The sequence below is a fragment of the Alternaria hordeiaustralica genome (assembly GCF_023758085.1).
Source record: "Alternaria hordeiaustralica strain BMP 2776 chromosome Unknown scaffold_1, whole genome shotgun sequence".
Lineage (NCBI taxonomy): Eukaryota > Fungi > Ascomycota > Dothideomycetes > Pleosporales > Pleosporaceae > Alternaria > Alternaria hordeiaustralica.
Genome location: NW_026056773.1, coordinates 3,292,006 through 3,311,966, shown reverse-complemented (window position 1 = coordinate 3,311,966; position 19,961 = coordinate 3,292,006). Strand labels below are relative to the sequence as shown.

The 19,961-nt window shown below is 52.5% G+C and overlaps 7 protein-coding genes across 7 annotated transcripts; 3 read left to right on the top strand and 4 right to left on the bottom strand.

The window, feature by feature from the left end:
* Nucleotides 1-467: 467 nt before the first annotated feature.
* Nucleotides 468-2,508, top strand: J4E84_001057 (uncharacterized protein; the record flags this gene model as incomplete). The annotated part of the gene is made up of 6 exons (XM_049383691.1): nucleotides 468-701; nucleotides 752-952; nucleotides 998-1,141; nucleotides 1,192-1,297; nucleotides 1,457-1,554; nucleotides 1,603-2,508. 6 exons carry the CDS (start codon nucleotides 468-470, stop codon nucleotides 2,506-2,508), a joined length of 1,689 nt encoding a protein of 562 aa, XP_049249209.1.
* Nucleotides 2,509-4,643: 2,135 nt separating this feature from the next.
* DHH1 (DExD/H-box ATP-dependent RNA helicase dhh1) lies at nucleotides 4,644-6,330 on the top strand (the record flags this gene model as incomplete). Its single annotated transcript, XM_049383690.1, has 4 exons — nucleotides 4,644-4,687; nucleotides 4,737-4,815; nucleotides 4,871-5,467; nucleotides 5,518-6,330. The coding sequence occupies 4 exons, from the start codon at nucleotides 4,644-4,646 to the stop codon at nucleotides 6,328-6,330; spliced, it is 1,533 nt and encodes a 510-aa protein (XP_049249208.1).
* Nucleotides 6,331-8,648: 2,318 nt separating this feature from the next.
* Nucleotides 8,649-10,665, bottom strand: J4E84_001055 (uncharacterized protein; the record flags this gene model as incomplete). The annotated part of the gene is made up of 2 exons (XM_049383689.1): nucleotides 8,649-9,227; nucleotides 9,289-10,665. The coding sequence occupies 2 exons, from the start codon at nucleotides 10,663-10,665 to the stop codon at nucleotides 8,649-8,651; spliced, it is 1,956 nt and encodes a 651-aa protein (XP_049249207.1).
* A 551-nt stretch (nucleotides 10,666-11,216) lies between these two features.
* J4E84_001054 (uncharacterized protein) lies at nucleotides 11,217-12,548 on the top strand (the record flags this gene model as incomplete). Its single annotated transcript, XM_049383688.1, has 1 exon — nucleotides 11,217-12,548. The coding sequence occupies one exon, from the start codon at nucleotides 11,217-11,219 to the stop codon at nucleotides 12,546-12,548; it is 1,332 nt and encodes a 443-aa protein (XP_049249206.1).
* Nucleotides 12,549-12,904: 356 nt separating this feature from the next.
* J4E84_001053 (uncharacterized protein) lies at nucleotides 12,905-14,694 on the bottom strand (the record flags this gene model as incomplete). Its single annotated transcript, XM_049383687.1, has 2 exons — nucleotides 12,905-14,508; nucleotides 14,571-14,694. The coding sequence occupies 2 exons, from the start codon at nucleotides 14,692-14,694 to the stop codon at nucleotides 12,905-12,907; spliced, it is 1,728 nt and encodes a 575-aa protein (XP_049249205.1).
* Nucleotides 14,695-15,518: 824 nt separating this feature from the next.
* Nucleotides 15,519-16,600, bottom strand: J4E84_001052 (uncharacterized protein; the record flags this gene model as incomplete). The annotated part of the gene is made up of 2 exons (XM_049383686.1): nucleotides 15,519-16,362; nucleotides 16,434-16,600. 2 exons carry the CDS (start codon nucleotides 16,598-16,600, stop codon nucleotides 15,519-15,521), a joined length of 1,011 nt encoding a protein of 336 aa, XP_049249204.1.
* Nucleotides 16,601-17,381: 781 nt separating this feature from the next.
* On the bottom strand, nucleotides 17,382-19,469 carry J4E84_001051 (uncharacterized protein; the record flags this gene model as incomplete). Its single annotated transcript, XM_049383685.1, has 4 exons — nucleotides 17,382-18,368; nucleotides 18,428-18,485; nucleotides 18,534-19,227; nucleotides 19,292-19,469. 4 exons carry the CDS (start codon nucleotides 19,467-19,469, stop codon nucleotides 17,382-17,384), a joined length of 1,917 nt encoding a protein of 638 aa, XP_049249203.1.
* Between the last annotated feature and the right edge of the window lie 492 nt (nucleotides 19,470-19,961).

Genomic DNA, 19,961 nt, shown 5'->3' with positions numbered 1-19,961 from the left:
GGTGATACGCCTCGATTCCATCAGTGGTCGAGCTCAAATTTGAGGTCCGCGCGCTAATAACAAGCCCATCCCACTGTCCACACCTCCCTCCACTTTGAGCGACATCAGCATCATAATTCGAGCCAGACTTCAATAACAGTCAGTTGCTTATCTTCGGTAAGTAGTTGCCGCGGGCCGCTTTATCGCCTGGCGACTTTGAGAATTCTAAGCTAAGGTGGCACCAGTTGACCAGACGTGGATCATCTCGGACTTGGATCTCTTCTGTAACTTAACTTCCTCACAACAACCATCAACCTCGCGCGCATCTTCCCGCGCCACTTCATTCCATACTTCTAGTCAACCCAATCTTTTATTGCGCATTTTTGCGTCCGCATCTTCAACCCGCGTCAATTTCTGCAACCTGTTCTTGCGCTTGTCACGGCCGCCGCTCAACCTTGGCTGCCATTGTGTCTTTTTCTCGGTTCACCATGGCTCCCAACGGCCACGCGGCATCTGGAAGGAAGAGTACCCACAAGTCTAGCGACAGCTCTCCCGTTTTCTGGGAAGACAAGCATGGTCACCGGGAGTTCATGGATTGGAAAGAAGCAAATCAGAACGGTCCTTCCCCATCATACGAGGAATGGGTCGAGTCTCAAAAAATGACTGGTGGTCTCTCGCTATACTACACAGCGCTGAGCATGTTTGAGGAGTCTGATTCAACTGTAGGTCATTGTCATAATGAGCTAATTATACCGTATGCTAAAAGTTCCAGGACGAAGAGGCCCCACCTGTCAAGGCCAAACCTCAAGCCACCAAGGCTCGTGGCCAGGTTGGTCGGCCAAAGAAGAATGCGACTGCCAACGGTAATGGAGCGTCACGGGCGGCTGAGTCTGCGACACCGTCGGCCGTGGCCAACTCCGAAGACCAGAGTCCCTCCGGCAAGAAGAAGCGCAAAGCGCGGAAGAAGCCACTCGTGAGTACTCTTCGCATACCTTCGTCTAGTTACTGACAAGCATAGTCTGATGAGGTCATCGCCTCGGCGAGCGACGAAGGTGAAGCCAGTAAGGATTTGGGGGCAGAGACCGCGACGCCAACAGTACCAGCCATCGCCGTTAATGGCCAGCGCAAGTCTTCTGCTCGAAAGGCCAGGAAGAAGCCTATTGTGAGTTTCATCGTTTATTCGCTACCCAGCATGCACTAACCTGCCCATAGTCAGAAGAAACCATCTCGCCCGAAGATGAGCTAGAGGACCCGATGGAGACTACAATCGATGAGGTTGCCGCATCTGCAATCGTGTCTCCTCTTCCTGTTCGATCTGGTATGTGAATTTTGGACCCATTTTGAATGTTAATTACCCCACCTGTGTAGTTTTTTCATGTTCACCAAATACTGGCCGTGCCGAACCTCTTTGTGCTTTGACATTTCACGCGAAACATTGCTTGCTAGTCTGTTGTGTCCTTGCTAAAACATGTCACAGCTCCGAAATCGTCGACCGCAGCAACAGCGTCAGAGACACCGAAGAAGAGCCACATCCTCAAATTGAGCACCAGAAAGACACCGAAGACGAAGACTGCCGTAAGTATTCGTCTTTAGGTTCACGGTTAATTTGCTAACCTGTTCAAGTCTGAAGATTCTGCTATTGAAGGCGGAGCCGCCGAGGCAGGTGCTCACACCGAAGTCACGCCCACCAATGTCGCAGAGGCAATCGAGTTGAATGCCACATTCAACAGAACCGTCACACCCAGCGCTAGTAGTAAGATGGCTCAAGATGTTGACTCTGCTGCGGCTTCTCCAGATCCGACCACCGCGTCAGCAGGCTCCACTCGACGCGGACTACGGACACGAAAGCCAGCACAGCAGAGGCCATACTACCACGACTCGCAGCTGTTTGAGGATGTAGAGCCCACAAACGGGGACGCCCAGGAATCGAATAACACATCACCGACTGCAGAGGGCAGGAGAGCGTCGGTGGCGTCGATCAGTAGGAATATAGATGACGCCCTTCTGGCTTCGCTAGATGAAGAAGCCATGGCTTTGCTTCAAGAAGAAACGGAGCCGGAGCCTGCAAAGCCCAAGCACTTCAAGGGCAAAGGTCGGGCGTGGAAGAAAGAAGGTTCTGATGAGGACGAGGAGTTCTCTTTGGCTGCCAAGAAGAAGGCTGCTAAAGCAGCGAAGTTGAAGGCCAAAGGGCAAATCCCCAAGAAGCGGGGTAGACCCAGGAAGAGTGGTCGGTCTGAAGAGCTCATTGACGAGGAGGAAGAGGACAAAGAAGCGGTCAAGCGGAAGCGTCCACCACCGCGCAAGAGCGCGCTGTCTGAGGAAGTCATCATCGAAAGCTCCGAAGGCGAGGAAGTGAAAGAGATGGAGGTTGAGGAGTCTACAACACCCAAGTACACTCCAAACAAGTCCTACACCCCACAGGGCTTGCCGAAGTTCATGTCCAAGGACGACATTGGCACCAACGGCGACGCAGAGCTCGGCACTGATGACGAGCCGGAAGTCGCCAGTCCTTCCAAGAAAACCGCTTGAGGTAGATTTGAGGAGTTCAGTAAGCTACAACATCCTGATCAGCGGGTTCTCAGAAGCAAGCTAATGCGTTGATAGCAGACAGGCTTTACGATTGAGAGTCGACTTGGTTCCCACATTCCATTTGTCTCTTCCCTGTGTAGCATATTAAGATGGGGTGTATCACGGTGTTTGGGTAGAGCTATGGGACTATCAGAATTGCATATGTGATAGGGAGAGAGGGATGATAGCTGAGCCTGTGTAATACCCGCCTAAAGCGGGTAATAGATCGTGGTATTCACAGGTTACATACATATTATGTAGTCTGATAATCGTATCACAAGATCCGGAAGCGTACTCTGCACTATCCACTTGCCAACCAACAGACATTACAATAGCTTAGCAGCACACAGAACCTGATCAGGAAGTCCTTTACGTTTACAGAACATGTTGAGAACACCCCGGCTGTACTATTCCCCTCAGAACCTAAGACGATGCAACCTGGTGAAGTAGTACACGAGCCCAAACGCCAACCCTCCTAGATGCCCGGCATGACTTATTCGCGAGTTCGAGTCGTTGAGATAAAATCCATCGTAGACGGCATAAGCGGCAGTCATAGCCCAAAGTGGCATCGGTACGATGCCATAGATCAGCACTCTCGCGTGCGGGTTCATGCACGCTGCCACAGCGCCGATGCCCATGACGGCTCCGGAGAATCCAAGAGTCCTTGAATAGTCTCTGGCGTTAGGGCCTTCAGAACGCAACTTGTAATACCGATTGAACAAAGCGCCCACTCCTCCCGCAATCCCAGAGCCCAGAGCGATAGTCAGGTATCGCATTGGCGTTATCACAGGCGCTGCCGCTAAGAAAGAGCCCAAGAAATAAACGCTGACCATGTTCGACAATATGTGGAAGAGATCCACGTGCGTGAACGCCGCAGTGAGCAGCGACGTGTAGTTTCCGTTTCGAAATTTGTCGAGGTTCAATGTCATCGTGTCCATGAACTTTTGGTATGGCATCTGGAAGCCCTGTATAGCTTGGCTCTTAAGAAAAGCCGCGTACCCGAAGATGGCAATATTGGTACCCATGAGTCCATACAGGACAAGCTTGTTGGACTTTACTTGAGCGCTGTAGGCGTCGTATGCGCGGGAGGAGAAGAGGCGTGATCGTGGTAGATTGAGGTGTCGGGGCGTATGGGAAGGAGAGAAGAAGTGGGAGGTCATTTTTCTGGTAGTCTGGGGTGTCCTGAGCGTACGAAGGGCCCTTGAGAGGCCGAGCAAAGACGACATGGTGAGTTATGGGCTTTGAGTACGCTTTTCGGCGGCTGTTTATGCAACTGTCGAAAGACAAAACCGACACGTATGACTGATGTGGAGAGATTCAGTTATCGAATCAATAGTGTGGCCGATATGTTTCTGGCTGGAATATGCTACATTCGTCGTCAATACTCATGTTGTCATGCAGCATTACACATGAAACGTACAGCTATAGAGCGGACCTGGCGCGTGGTATCAAGTCCGAAAGCGGCAAACAGAGAAGGTGCAATGAGAATACGCCGCTATCATTGCACAGAAATCCTCAAGTTGGATAGTCAAGGATTGGATGTCGCAGACGGGGACTGAGATAGTCGCCCTGGCACCGACGTCAGAAGGGCCAATGACAAGCACGCACGGACCCTTGCCCTCCACCAGCTTCAAGTTCCTTCTGCATAAAGCGGCCCGCCCAGCTACCACAACACCACACAGACCGACCTCACTGCACAAAATTACACCATCTTCTCTGCGCTTACCCTCTCGAGGCATCTACTAACTCCTACTGTCCTCAGTAACCCCCGCGCGAACCCCCACTCGCAGACGACTCCACAAGGCGAAACCACGACATTGCGACTCTTTCGAGCCTCAATCAGCCTCTTCACAACGCACACCACCACGAGAAGCCGACACCCGAGTTGCTGCTAAACAGTCAGCACTCCCATCCCGCGCTTACCTGACCCCACTTTCTTCGGCATACACTACACGAGCCTCCACACCCAAACCCCTCACTTGCATCTGCTCTGCTCTGCCGCAAGCGTTGCACACACACCAATCGCGCCTCTATCCACACTACTAGACCTTGACGTTCCGACCAACAACCCCACCTTCGGTGGACCCACATACACAATGACTTCAGAAATCACCAACCAACTAGCGGCAACGCAGCTAAGGTGAGTCCATGTCAAACGAAGCAAGAGCTACGCGCTGACTTGTTCCCAGCGATGCTACACCATCAGGAGAGGCAAACTGGAAAGCCGGTTTGAATGCGCCAGCGAAGGATGCGCGACCGCAGACAGAGGTAGGCTATGGGCTTGGGAATCACATGTATTGGACATGAGCTAATGCTAGAGTAGGATGTTACAGCGACCAAGGGCCTTGAGTTTGAAGACTTCTTCATCAAGCGCGAGCTCATGATGGGCATTTTCGAGGCTGGATTCGAGAAGCCGTCACCAATTCAAGAAGAGACGATCCCAGTAGCCCTCACCGGCCGAGACATCCTCGCGCGAGCGAAGAACGGTACCGGAAAGACTGCCGCCTTTGTTATCCCTACCCTCGAGCGCATAAACCCGAAGAGCCCCAAGACGCAAGCTCTGATCCTCGTTCCCACCCGAGAACTCGCACTACAAACATCCCAGGTGTGCAAGCAATTGGGACAGCACCTCGGTGTAAACGTCATGGTCTCGACTGGTGGTACAGGATTGAAGGACGATATTATACGGTTGAGCGACCCCGTTCACATCATCGTTGGAACACCTGGTAGGATCCTGGATCTGGCTGGAAAGGGCGTAGCAGATCTGTCCACCTGTCAAACATTTGTCATGGACGAGGCTGACAAGCTCTTGTCACCTGAGTTTACCCCCGTTGTAGAGCAGCTTCTTGGCTTCCATCCCAAGGACAGGCAAGTCATGCTGTTCAGCGCTACCTTTCCTATCGTAGTCAAGAGCTTCAAGGTACGTTTGACCAGCGTCTCTACGACGACAAGCTTGCTAATGCGGTACAGGACAAACACATGAACTCTCCGTACGAAATCAACCTGATGGACGAGCTGACCCTTCGCGGTATCACACAATACTACGCCTTCGTTGAGGAGAAGCAGAAGGTCCACTGTTTGAACACCCTCTTCAACAAGCTGCAGATTAATCAGTCCATCATCTTCTGCAACTCCACAAACCGTGTAGAGCTTCTTGCGAAGAAGATCACCGAACTCGGATACTCCTGCTTCTACTCGCATGCGCGCATGCTCCAGCACAACCGTAACCGCGTCTTCCACGACTTCCGCAATGGTGTATGCCGAAACCTTGTCTGTTCAGATTTGCTCACCCGCGGTATCGATATTCAGGCTGTCAACGTCGTCATCAACTTTGATTTCCCGAAGAACGCCGAGACATATCTGCATAGGATCGGTCGATCTGGTCGTTTCGGACATCTGGGTCTAGCTATTAACCTGATCAACTGGGAAGATCGCTTCAATCTTTACAGGATCGAACAGGAGCTTGGTACCGAAATCCAGCCCATCCCGCAAGTCATCGAGAAGAACCTATACGTTTACGAATCCCCCGAATCAATCCCTCGCCCTATGTCCAGCGCCCAACGTGTTCCTGGTCAAGGTCAAGGTCAGCAACAAGAACAAGATGGTGCTGCGCGCGGTAACCCCAACGCGCGAGGCGGCTTCCGTGGCGGTCGTGGTGGCGGCGGCCAGTTCCAGGGACAGCGCCGAGGTCCTCCACAAAACCAACAGAACCGTCAGCCAAACGGTCAGAACCCTCAGCGAAATCCTAGGCCACAGCCTACAGGTCCACCTCCTGCCTCGTAGAAAAGTCTGGTGGTCCCGATCTCTGCAGTGTCTTGAACCTGACGTCTAGATTACGTCTTCATGTCACGACAATTCTCTGTCAAGAGGCTGCGATATCATTTGGTTGCCTTGCATCCATATGTGTTCATTACATTTCTTTCTTTTTTCATGACTATGCGATCAGTCGCGCCGACGACGCGGTACGGAATATCTGGACTTCTGCTATCAGGTTTAACGAATCGAATCATCGGCGCAATACGGTTCTAACGATCTCGACCTTTCTACATGTACTATATACCAAGGTCTACCAGGGTCGCGTCTAGTTTTTGCTTTGCGTCGGTTGGCTGGTTTCGCCGACTTGCGTTGCTGGAGCCTTTTGCCTCTGCAGCAGAGTGCACTGTCTCCAGTTCTGCGCGCTCTCAGTCTTCAGTTCTCACTTCCATCCTCTTTTCAACAGCATTTGGCGGTTAGGTATAGTCTTTTCAAAAGCCCAGTCCTCCTTGTATAGAGGATTGCGATTGGGGACGATCTTCTTCGGTACGACTATACCCTGTTCACGACGCTACTGGATATGTGTAGCTCCATCGAGCTATTCTACGTCTCCATTGACGGCACTTTATCACTTCCATGTCTGGTTCTTGACAGCAATTACTGTCTATGGCCATACAACTACATTCTCACCCTACTCGATGCGATGCTACACCTTGTCGCATGTCATTACGCTATGGGCTCTAGCGGCCCTCCTCCCTCCCCTAGGGTACCGCACCTACTCGGCGCTACGATTTAGCTCCCTTCAAGCCTAGTCATCTTGTGCTTTGTACAGCAAGCCCAAGACCAGATCAGACTGGATCTATACTTCCGATGCAGTCACACGAATACCTTAGGATATGCAACATCTCGTCCATGTTTGCGACGATATGCTGTCGACTCTGCGGGTCTCGTGTGGTGGAAGTATTCCCAACAAGAAGAGATAACAAGACACGTTATCGCAACAAGAAAAGAAGAAAAAGCCTTTGAGGACATGATTGAAGGACTTCTGGATGACGGTCACAATTTGCGATGAGCACGGCATTCTTTGCTCCCTCGTCGCCGCGACTACCATACTGATCACGCGATACTGTTCTGGCATCGTGTTGAAGCTGCGTTAAGATAGCCCCAGATCCTCTCAATGCGAATACACTCTCCTCAAGCCATATTTCCCTGGTGTGTTGTAGCTTGTCTCCTTCAAGATAGCAAGCTTGTTTGTCGTAAAGTGAATCCGAGCTATGTGACACATATTGCTTTCCCATCACCGTTCCCAAAGCCGTCAATGCGTTGGCAAGAACATTGAGGCACGAATTTGCGCCCTACGATCAACATCTGAAGAATGGAGCGACATTCACTGGGTCGATAATTAATTCTCCTAGCTAAAAGACCATCGCTTGTCTATAGACGGCCTGATTCAGTCACTTGAAGATTTGCTGACGGAAACTGGCTAATTGATACATCGATTCTGGTGCTCAAGTTGTTCTGCTCTCGTTCCTGACTCCGTGGTGTCCGTATGTTTTCAGCATAGATCAGATCTCCTGGCAGTCTACGCTGCTTTGTAATGTTGTGAAGCTTCGGTTTTTATACCAACGGAGACGGTGGAACATCCCTTGACTTCTTTCTTCGAACTTACCAACCCCACACATGCCCATGTCATATTTTTTACGATTCACGAATAGTTTGCTGAACATCAAACGCCGTCTTCTGCTTGTCGTCAGAACGCATATATGGCTGGTTCTTAGACCAACCTATAACTGTTCTCGATAGACTCCACAATGGTCAGCCACTTTGAACGCTACCACCTACTTTCCCTCATCAAAGACAATGCACGCCTACTCTACGGCCCTGGATATACTTACTACATTACTACCTCCCGCGACAGCACTAACACTGCTCAGGCAAAGCTGTTTGGATATAACGTTAACGGAATTGGTGGACAAGTGCTACGTGTCGGGAATGCTGCGAATAGAGATATGGAACAAGCACTGGTGAATCTGCACGTGCAGTTGATGACACAAGTCTCTGTGCTGACTGGTAAGTCGACGAAATTTTGAACCGTCGGAACAGGAAGCTAACGCCATTTCTCTTAGAGCGCTATCCCGAGGGAAGGACGTTCAAGGTTGAGCTCTATGAGCCTCAACTCAAGAAGCCTCCAAGTGCTGGGGAACGATAATTGGGCATGGACATGATTCGGAAGTGCGACATGATCAGGAGATCATCAAATGAACGGCTTGTAGATATTGTCTCCAACTTTAGTCAGAGACCAAGAGAACAGTCCGGGATAGCTCCTTACTCATGACGCCATCTATCCTCTAGAAACCCACAGCCACACCAGGCCTCCTCTTCTCGATCCCCAAGACCATGTCTACATACTTCCTGTTCAGAGCTTCCTTCTTCCTCGCAGCAAGCAGCGACGCGCTCTTAAGCACGTTCTTGATTTGACGACCGTTGAGCTCCACACTTGCCAATTCCTCCAAATCCTGATCCTTCCATCCCTCCAAGCCACCCAAGCTCTTCAAGAAGTTCTGCCAGATGCTCTTGCGAGAGGAAGAAGTGAGATCAGGATAGGCCATGCTGATGTGAATACGGGACTGGAAGGCAGCATCGATGTTGTCAACACGATTGGTGGTCAAGAACAGCATGCCTTCATAGTACTCCAACACACGTAGGAAGATGGATACGAGCTTGTTCCGCTCTAGGTCGTGCGTGCTGCGTGCCTCGAGGAAGACGTCGCATTCATCGAGCAGAAGGACGGCGTTCCATTTGGATATCATTTCGAGGATGTTGGTGAGTTTGCTCTCGACTTGGTCGGGGTCGATGCCTAAGTCGCCGGCGGACATCATGAACAAGGGAGCACGCATGTGCTCGGCGACGGACTCTGCTGTAAGGGTCTGGGAGGTGTTAGTATTCTGAAGTAAATATGATTAGCTGACGATTTGTGAGGCAACTTACCTTGCCAACTCCGGGAGGGCCGCTGAGCAGAGTGATGTGCCCACGGCCTTTTCCGCTGATAATGTCGTCGAATTTGCACTGGCTCATGGCTTGCGATTCGGCAAACGCAAGAATGAGCTCCTTCTGGTCTTGAGGGAGAACGAGCGAAGCAAAGGCATTGTCATTGAACTTGATGTCTTCGATGAGATCAAGGTAGAAAAACAGCCACTGCTTCTTCTTGAGCGAGTAGCCCCGGACTCTAGGCAAGCATAGAAGGTGGTGGTCCTCGGTGAGGCGTAGACGTTCTTCCTTGTCTTGCTTGCCAAACACGTACGTCATCTCCGTCGGGTCTTGGATTTCGAGCTTCTCAGCGACGGCTTCAGGACCAGAGGCGCATTCTTTTGCGCTGAGAGGATCGACTCGGTTGATGGAGCGGGGAGAGAAGCGTTGGAAGCTGTCCGAGTCAATAATGATACGGCCGGTGCACATGTACGGTGCCTCATTGCCCTCCCTGTCCCATCCAATCGCGAAGCCATCGTATGCCTTGTAGTGACTGCCAGCAAGTGCTTCAAACTTCTTACCACGGCTGATCAGCGCTTCTCTGACTTTGGCTTCATGAGGATGGAATGACAATGGGAAGGCTGTCAAGCCCAGTATAGAAGCAGTGCCATAAAACTCTCGAACTCGTATAGTCTGGGCAGTACGACCGAAAGTGCTGCCGTTCCAGTCGATGGCCTCAAGGTTGATCTGGTAAATCCTACCGCACTGGGTATTGGCGTAGGAGCCTGACTTCAATTTGTAGACCCCATACGCTCCATTGTGAGAGTTGGAGTAGATGAGGGCGCCGGGCTGATACATGATCCAGATGTGATCGAATGTTACGATACCATGGCTGATATAGTCCTCGAATGTCTTGATGACGTCCTTGAGCTCAGAGGAAAGAACTTCGTAGAGTAGCTCAATGTGTTCAGCAGTTGTGGCATCGAGATCTTTTCTGCTTTTGTACTCAAGTAGCTGAGCCCATCGATGAACGAAAGGAGTGAATGGCGCCTCGAACTCCAGGCGTTTCAATTCACAATGGATGGCTGGGTAATCCTTCAGAACTTCAGCAAGAGCAGTCTTGAGCCAAGGCGACTGGATGATGATTGAGTGGATCTTGTATTTCCTGCGGGAGTCGTCTGACTTGAGCAGACGAGTGATGAGAGCGTGTTGGGCCGTCTCTTCATTCTCAGCAGGGTCTGCAACATCCTCAGGTTCCTGCTCAGTCCAGCTCCACTGTTTGTTCTTGTCCCGCGGGCCTTGATAGAAGTTCTTGAAAGATGCAAGAGAACCTTCTGGCGCGAATTCCGTAGTGCCATTCGTGTCCTTGACACCGTTGGTGGGAGTTTCGCCGGGCATGATGATAGTCTTAATGAAGACAAAACAAAGCGCGTAGATGAAGTGAAAAGAGTTATGAGTTACGAGACTGAAGATATTGCTTCTGTACTCGACATACCAATAGACATGGTGAGAGGTACCTACTTTATACACCAAACCGGCTTGCAGGCACCAGCTTTACCTGCAAGAATCATGCTATTCATCCTTTTCAGGCGTTCCAACTCAACGTGAATACAGCAGCTGTTACAGCCTTGACTGTGCTACCCCATGGACGATGGACAATTCTGAGTGGCCATGATAGCGATACTAGGTAACCATGAGGGAGGTGGCGCAAGGCGTACAATGGCCGGACCCCAGCAGCGGTGCCTAGATGTGGCGAAGTGCTGATATCCGGTGAAGTCGCGAGTCTTGTCTCAGATGGAGTCATAGGTGACTCAGGCAGGTGCAGTCCTCAAGTCATACCTGCAGCGGATGGGATGCTTGGCGCGGAGAAGATGCGGAGGTGCAAGGACGCGCTAAGACAGCGAGCATTGCGCAGGTGCGCCAGGCCATGATTCGAGCCACCTCCCACCATGTCCAAGGAAGATGAGCCTTCATACATCGACTATGAGGCCTTCCTCGATCCAGACTTCTCGGCGACGTCATTCGCCAACACGCTCGTCCTCTCGACCAACAACCCCTCCGACACCCCGCTAGATCTGTCAACACCGCTGTCGCGCGTGCTCTTCGATGTGCAGGAAGTCGACACACATATCGATACCCTGACCACCAAGTCGGCACTGCCGCTGCTGGAACACACACGAGACCATGCCGAATCGAGCGGACGCATACTGCACGAGGTGGAAGGACAGGTTGCCAGCTTGACCGAGTCGTACAAGACGCTAGAGAAGGAGGTCATTGAGCGCTACGAGGTCGCTGAGCAGGTGCGATTGACAGCAGAGAGGCTCTGCGAGACTGTCAAGCTTGGTCGAGCTGTCGCGCGATGTCTCATGCTAGGCAGACAGCTCGAGGTGCGTATGTCGGAGCTGGGCGGTGTCGGCAGCGCAAAGAGGGAGGACCACAGAGCCATGGTGCGCTTGGCGGATACAATACTGTCGTTGCGCCAGCTCCTTGCAGCTTCCAAGCCAGGCGAGGAGGGTGAGGGCCTGGACAGGGTCAACGTGGTGAACACGCTCAAGAGCGAGCTCGTCAACCCAGGCGAGCGCAGCATATCGTCGCGCGCTCAGCAGGTAGTCAAGGAGTTCTCCATGTCCTCGCTACTATCCTCATCAGGTCAAACATCGGCATCCACCTTTTCGCAAACCGAAGACACCAAGTCGAGAACCACGTCCGCGCTGCTCACCCTCTACCTCCTGTCGCCGGTATCGACCAAAACCACGACCGAGACCTTCGAACCGACCCTCATGCTCAATGCACTACAAGACTACCTCCAGACCCAGCTAAAGTCATCCCTCGCATCGCTCGCGCGCGCCTTGGGCCAGCTCCCCACGTTAGACCGCACCCTCCTCGAGATATCCGCGCGGTGCCAAAACATCGTCGCACTCCAATCCCTCCTCGAAAGCATCAAGCCACCCGCACACCCCCTTCTCGACGCCTCGCGTACCCCAAATTTCTCCAACTTTCTCCAACCTCTCCTCCAAGCCCTCGATACCTCGTCATTACCCAGCTACTTCTGGAGGACGCTCGCCTCCAACATGGCGCCGAGAGTGCAGGAGCTCATGAACAAGGGCGGTGTGTCTGCAAGGACGCTGAGGAGTAACAAGACTGCTGTTGGGGACTCGGTGAAGGAATGCGTCAGTCGTGGTAGTCAGTTACCCGGGGCGTTATCGAATAAGGGTGTCGCTGTGACTTGGGAGAGGGAGGCTGCTGTCATGGTTAGGAGTGTGACGGGGCCGATTAAATGAATAGACACATGAATACTATGAGAAACTCACTATGCGTAGTGCCTGGAGGCATTGACACATGGGACTCACAGGACATGTTCATATCATTAACATCACATATTGTTGTAATCAGTTTCACATCACATACGATCGAAAGTAGACTCAACAATGATGATGAAGATAAAACCGGAACTCCATTAGCTAACGCTACCCATGGTCCCAAGTAAGAAAACGAGAACCGTGTCATTCCCCCATGTAATCATAACCATTTTGTACGCATATACCTCAGCATGTATGAAAAGTGATCAAATGCTGAAAGGGGTACTGGTACACGTGAAAGCGCCGACATAACCAAAGAAACTCAAGAAGCGAGTCATTTACAACTCGTCCTTGACGCTCGAGGCAGAAGCCGAAGCCTCAGATGCCGCCGATGAGACAGAGTCGGTGACCTCAGAGGCAGCAGACTTGACAGACTTGGTAGCCTCAGAGGCGGCTGAGGAGGCTGAGTCGGAAGCGGCAGAGGCGCCAGACTTGACGGTCTCGGTACCCTCTGAAGCAGCGGAAGCAGCAGAGTCGGTGGCGGAAGAGGCACTGGCCTTGGCGGATTCGGTAGCATCTGCGGCGGACTTAGCGGCAACTTCGGAGGCGGCCATGGCCTGTTCAGCGAGCTTTTCAGTCGTACCTTCGACGGCCTCGCCAATGCTGGCCTCGGCCTTGTGTGATCCGTTCTCCTGGATGAACTGGACGAGGTCCTCGACAGTGCGGGAACCAGAGTAGTCAACTGGGGAGTCCTTCTTGCCAGCGGGGAAGAGCTTGATGGTGGGGAAACCCTGGATCTCATCGGGAACGTCGTTGGCGGTGGCGTCAACCTTGGCGATGGTCACAAGCTTGGAGAGCTCATCGGAAGCGTAGAGCTGGCCGAGCTCCTCGTACTTGGGAGCAAGAGCCTTGCAGTGACCGCACCACGGAGCGTAGAACTCAACGAGGACGTCCTTGTCGTTGTTGAGGACGACATCCTTGTAGTTGTGGGCGACGATGGTGGTAACGGGGCCGTCGTTGGACTCGGGAATGGGCTCAGACTTGATGCTGGGCTCGACCTTGCCAGCGAGGAAGTCGTCGACGAACTTGCCAATCTCCTTCTCGGTGATCTTGGCCTCCTGGTCGTAGGGGAACTTCTCGTTCTTCTCGGTGCGCTGGATAGCGAAAGCGGGCCAGGTGCCGACCTTCAGGTTGAGGTTACCAGCGTGCTGGCCGAAGGACTTGGCGTCGATGGTGGCGAAGTTGATCTCGCCCTTGTGCTTGAGAGCGAGGGGCTTCAGCTCCTTGGCGAACTCCTCGCGCTCCTCGGGAGTCTCAGCGAAGATGTATGCGAGGGGAAGGCCAGCGGCCATGTATCCGGCGTAGGTCTCGGGGCCGACCTCACCAATGAGAGGGGTAGAGGCGACCTTGGCGAAATCGCGGATAGCGTCGGCGTCGAAGGTCTCGGTGAAGACGTCCTTGCCGTCGTCGAAAGACTTGTAGAGGACGAGGCCGGGCTGCTTGACACCCTCAGCCTTGGCAAGGGCGGCGTCGTTGGTGGCTCCGAAGAGGAAGTTGTCGCGGAGACCGTTGGCGACCGAGGTGAAGGTCTCGTTGGAGGCCTTGTCGTCGGCGGCGAAGTAGGCGACAAGGACGACCTTGTCGGCGGTCTTGAACTCCTCGAGAGTGTCCTTTGTGACGTCGGAGACGGCGGGGAGAGCCTGCTTGGTCATGTACGAGATCAAGCTGTCGGCCTTGCGCTGTCCACCGTAGGGCGAGACATTCTCGGGGCCGCGGAAGACCTTGAGGGTGGGGTAGCCCTCAACGCCGTACTCCTGGCACAGATCCTGCTCCTCTGTGCAGTCGACCTTGACGAGGGCGATGTCCTTCTCCTTAAGTGTGGTAGCCGCCGTCTCGTACTCGGGAGCAAGTGCTTTGCAGTGGCCGCACCATGGCGCGAAGACTGTAGGAATTGTTAGTTCTGCAATTATTTCTTTGAGTCTTGAGTAACTCAGGAAAGCTTACACTCTGCAAGGACGAGGTCGTTCTCCTCGATGAAGCTCTTGAAGTTGTCGGTCTTCAGTTGCTTGACATCAGATGCGGCGGCGACGGCCGCAAAGAACGCAGCGCAGACAGTCGTGTACTTCATTTTGCTGTGCTTGTATGTGGTTGAAGTTGGGTAGGCACGACGAATTGGGGTAGAAGTAAGAGAGGACAGCGGTAGAGGAGCGCTTTATATTCCAAGTGGATGGCTGTGACTTTCGAGCAACTGTGTTCACACCAGCTTAGCGCTAGAGCGGCATGGTCCCTGCGCCTCCACCCATTTTCACCGCATTGAGAGACCACGTTGAACTTACCACCCACTGCACTTACCCGCCGCATGCCTGTACCCACCTTTGTCCAGCATTTCCCTAGCACTTTCGCCGCCGCCCCTCTCAAGTGCTACATCTCACTCACATCGCTTGGTCTCCCGACCGGTTGCAGTTAGCTTGCAGTTCCTGCCGATCCCAGTGCATATTATTAATCTGTGTTCACTTTCTACTTGCCATTCCCAACTGCGGCGAGTGTCAGCTTCTGAGGACAGGTGTTCCTTCACTCGGGTCATTCCAACCTGATTCACTCGGTGTGGCTCGTATCATTTCAATCGGCCCTCAACTAGTGGTGTACCCAGGTAGTCTTGGTAAATGCCGACCGACCCGTGGGGCAATCGCTTCCCTACTTGGCAAAAGTTCTAAAATGGGTTCGCTGGGTACTCACCAAATGTTCAAGGTCTGAATGGCTCGCTTTTTATCAATTCTGTTACACGGGGTACTCGCAATGTGTGCCGAGAGGAAACGTAGTCGTGTGAGATCTTACCGCGGAACGCTTCCGTTCTTATCTTATCTAAAAAAGCACATCGCCATCACTGAACGCGAGATGTGTTCTTTGCACCGTAATCAACAACGATATCAAAGTCAATTGATGATTACAAACCTAAGCAGCAGTAGCGACCGTTTGACTTGCATCCTTCGCTTCATCTATCCCGGCTCCCTCCTTCAACTTGCGCATCCTCTCCTCCTCCTTCCTCTTCATCTCTTCCTGAATTCGCAATCGCTCGGGGATAACTGGTTGCCTCTTTCCAGAAATCTTGAACCCCGCAATCCGGTCCTTGCCCAACGCCTTCATGGTCTTGCGCTCCACCGCGCTGTAGTTCCCATCGGCACGATCAAACACAAAAGGCTCCTTGACGGACACCGGTGGGTTTGTAATGACGCGGACTTGGCGAAGTTGGTTGTTGGACGCTGAGTGCAGCATCAGCGGATGCAAAAGGTAGACGTCGCCAACTACACCGGTGGCTTCCACGAAAGCCTCATCGGGCATACTGGCAGCTAGGTCGTTGAACCACTTCAGTCCTTGCTCTTGCACAAACTCTGGGTTTTGCGCTCTTGGCGTCATCCTTGGGCTGACTCCGTCAGGATTCTCGTATAGATGTTTCGCAACAGTGGGAATGGCGGCAGGACAAATGTAGGTTCCACCACCGCCTGGAGCGATGTCTGACCATAGCGGGATGACCAGAAGCGCTTGCTCAGGTGAATCTAGGTAGTGAACAAAGAAGTCTCCGTCGACGTGCCAGCCAGGTAGCTCTTGAGGGCGTACCACTTTGTTGTGACCCTCTGGCGTTCCGAGATTTACTATGAAGCCATCTTTCCAAGTCGATGCGTTAGAATCAACGCGGTCGCTACCACCCACAAGGTTGCAAATTCCAGCCCAGGCTTTTGGTGCAAACTCTTCGACAGAGAATTCGTTGAAGAAGGGCATGTTTGTTCGCTCGGTGTGCCTGTATCCGTCATGTTAATGTCTGTTAATGGCTGCACGTAAGAGACTTATAATTGAAGAAGAAAAGCGTACCATGTCGACTTGTCTTTGGGATCCATACCCAAACGCGTCCAGAGCGTTTCCTGAAGTCCTTCTGCTTGCTCTCTTGTGAAGCAGTTGCTCAACTTCAACCATCCGTTCTCCAGAAAGAAGTCGATCTGCTCTTGCGAGAGCTTGTATTGCTCCTCTGCGTTGGCCATTGTGCCGTTTAATAGTTTATGTCGGTATTGTGTGTACTGCGATGTTGTCTTCGTTTGGTCGATGTAATATAATCGCAAGACTTGTGTCTGATACGGGAGACAAAGTCAAGCTTATATGTCGTAAGTGAACATTCAAGAACGTATTTATGCGCGTGGGAATAGATTTCCTATTACCGCCCTCACGCGATTCTTAACGCCACCGACGGTAGGCGTAATGCTGCTAACGGCAGTAATGCCAATTTATCCGGTGGACGATTAGCCATGTGCTCGTTCATGGTGCTACACGTGCCGTCCCCAGAAGTGCAAGCCCTGGAGATATCCTGCGGGGCAAGCTGTTTGGGGAAGCCGGCGGGGAATCCTCTCGTACTAACGAGAACATCGGAAATCCTAAGGCCCGCTGTTACCACGACCTAGACCGAGTAGGAGAAAAAGTTAGGCCGCTGCGAAGACTAGGTTATTTCCGGGTATTCCAACTGTCCGAGAGCCACCAGCAACGGCCCCGTGGTTGTCCTCCGCGGACGCGCAGTTTTTGGTTTATTGGCTACAAAGATCGCGGCAGGATTTTGGCAACGGGTAACGCGCTGCACTACGGCACGACGGATATTCTCCTTCGATGGCAGATGACTAATTCATGGGACTTGGAAGATGATTGCGATGGTTGGTATGCATATTATTACATTCTACATACAATATTTACCCTTACATCAGCATCGTCCGTCGCGGAATAGAGCGCCGTTATTCATGTCATTACCGCGTCGCGCGCATTCAGGTCGCAGTCCCCCTAGTTTCCAGGCCACCAGATGTAGTTGTTGGTCTCCTCTGGCGTATCGAAGACAAGCTCACTGCTCGAGTCGGTCGGCCGATCAGGGAATGCGTTGGCCTGAATGTTCCAGACCTTCATGTCGGAAGCCTTGACAGTAGAGTTGCTGCCAGCCCAGATGCTGAATCCAGTGCTGTCGGTACGAGCAGGGTAGATACGAGTCGTAAGCCAGAAGCGGTCGTTGACAAGGACTTCTACGAGAGATCCGTCAACGAAGATGTCCATATGAAGAGACTCGGTGGTACCGTTGGAGAACGTGTAGGGGTAGAAATATCCCAGCATGGTATAATTGGCGAACTCAACGATAGAAGATGAGTGGGAGCGGTCAACGTTGATGGTGTAGTTCTCAGGACTGTACCAGACGATGGTCTTTTCTTCGTGCCCAGGCGATTGGGCAATGACCACACCGGCAGGTCCAGTGAAGTCAGAAAGCTTGACCTGGAGATGCATATGACTACTGCCGTTGCCGGAGATCGCGCCGGAGACACAGGCATTGTCGCCAGTCTCGATGACATGGGGCTCAGCTCCAGCGTGGAAGCCTTCCACAACCTCAGGTAGAGGACGGGCTCCTAGAGTGTATCCAGTGAAGGTACCATCACTGTGTTCTTCAACACGAGTGTTGCCCTTTGTAGTCAGACCGCCATTGGTGTTGACCAGGTCCTTGGTCTTGATGACGTACATCTCTCGAGGGATGGCCATGGCACCTTGGTAACCCATCTGGTTGATCGCAAAGTTGTTGCTCTCCTCGTTGGCCCAACCCCACTGGACGCGACGGTCGTTCTTTGAATCCCAGAAGCTGGTAACCGCGTAGAGAAGACCGGAGTCGATGGCGCCGCCCGACAGAGGGGTGAACTCAACAGAGCCGTTGTCCCTTCTGTTGACCTGGCCTTCATTCCACAGGCCCCATTGTGCACGTGGATGCCAGGTAAGGTTGCCGCCTTCAGTACCCTGTAGGAAGCACGAAGTCAGTACATGTGTCACATGTAGCCGCCACGGCCGGAACTTACCATTAGAACGTAGTAATGAACGTCGTCATCTTCATCGGTCAAAGAGAAAAAGTTCGATCTGTAAAATCAGTACACGAGCGATTGCAGCAAACGTATATGTGCTTACACTTCGAAGTTGAAGCCATAGGTTCCGGTCTCAAGCAAAGAGCCAAGAGTCTCGTTCCTCTCGGGCTCCCACAGAGCGCCAAGGAAAGTCCAGTCTGTCAAGTTGCTGGCGGGGGCGCTGTAGAAGGGAATACGGCCACCGCCACCCTCGCCCTTGATGCCAGAACCAAGAACCATATACCAGTGGGGCTCGTCTTGTCCTAGAAGAGCATCCATTTCCGGCCAAGGCTCGACGAAAGGATCACGCCATCCGGTAATATTCCATCCGCTGGGTGGCTCGGTCATAATAGGGTTGCCAGCATACTGCTCCCAGGTTTCGCCGCCATCGTTAGAGATGACGATGCTCTGGCTCTCAGTTCCCTTAATGTAAGGTAAGGCCCAGTTTGTGGGGAGATACTGGACGGAGGTGTAGAAGGCGATGAGAGTACCGTCCTGCTGTCCTTGGAGATTGTAGGGCTGTGCCGAGCCTGAGAAAATTCCAAGGCCATAGTAACTGCTGTTGTCGGAATCAGGAAAAGGACCGGTGCCAACAGACTGAGCCTGATCATCTTCCCAGCCTCCAACATCTATCCAAGTAATCATGTCTTTGGAGGTTGCATGACCCCAAGAGATGTTACCCCAGTTGACATGGTTGGGATGCCACTGGTAATGGAGGTGATATCTCTCCGTAGCAGGATCGTACATCATTCCACATGCTACAGAGACAGAGGTACAAAGTCAGTATTTGTCTCACATGCACTTCGTACAGCCAAAACTTACGATCGTTGAGCCATCCTGCCGGTGCGGAGAAGTGGTACGTAGGGCGCCATCTTGTGAAGAGAGTGTTGTTGCCCAAGCCCTCGATGATATCGGCAGTCAGTACAGCTGGCACCTCCTGTGCGCCGACGGCGGAGAGGCTGCCAAGCGCAATGCTCAGGAGAGGAAGAGATCGAAACATGATGAGCTTGCAGATCGATACTCAAATCTAACAGCAGCCATGGGAGGTTTATGTACTTTTCCGCAGTAAACAAGCAGGGTCCACCAAGATCATTTGTGATCAAGATATTTGAGTCCAAGAGCTTGCGCCCCGAGCCTATGGTCTGGGCTGGCGCAATCCCGAAGCTGGGTGCAGTAGCTTGTTGACGATCCCCGCAAATTCGGCACCAGCTCTCCATGTTCCCCACAATCGGTACTGGAAAGAAGAAAGTGTCGTTCTCGAACATGCATGGAGAGGCTGGTATGCGCCACTCGGTCATCTCTTGCACGTTTGCTAACGTGATGTGACATAGCAGCGAGTCTCGAAGTCCGGGAGACTCTCCGATGAAGCTCGTGATACCTGCGCCTGGTCCAAGTCGAGGAAGACTTTTCTTGTATACACGACGTGGCTTGGCTGGAAATTACCGACAACGGTCCTTAGTAAGTAAAGGGTTGTTGTGCTACCGAGTATTCT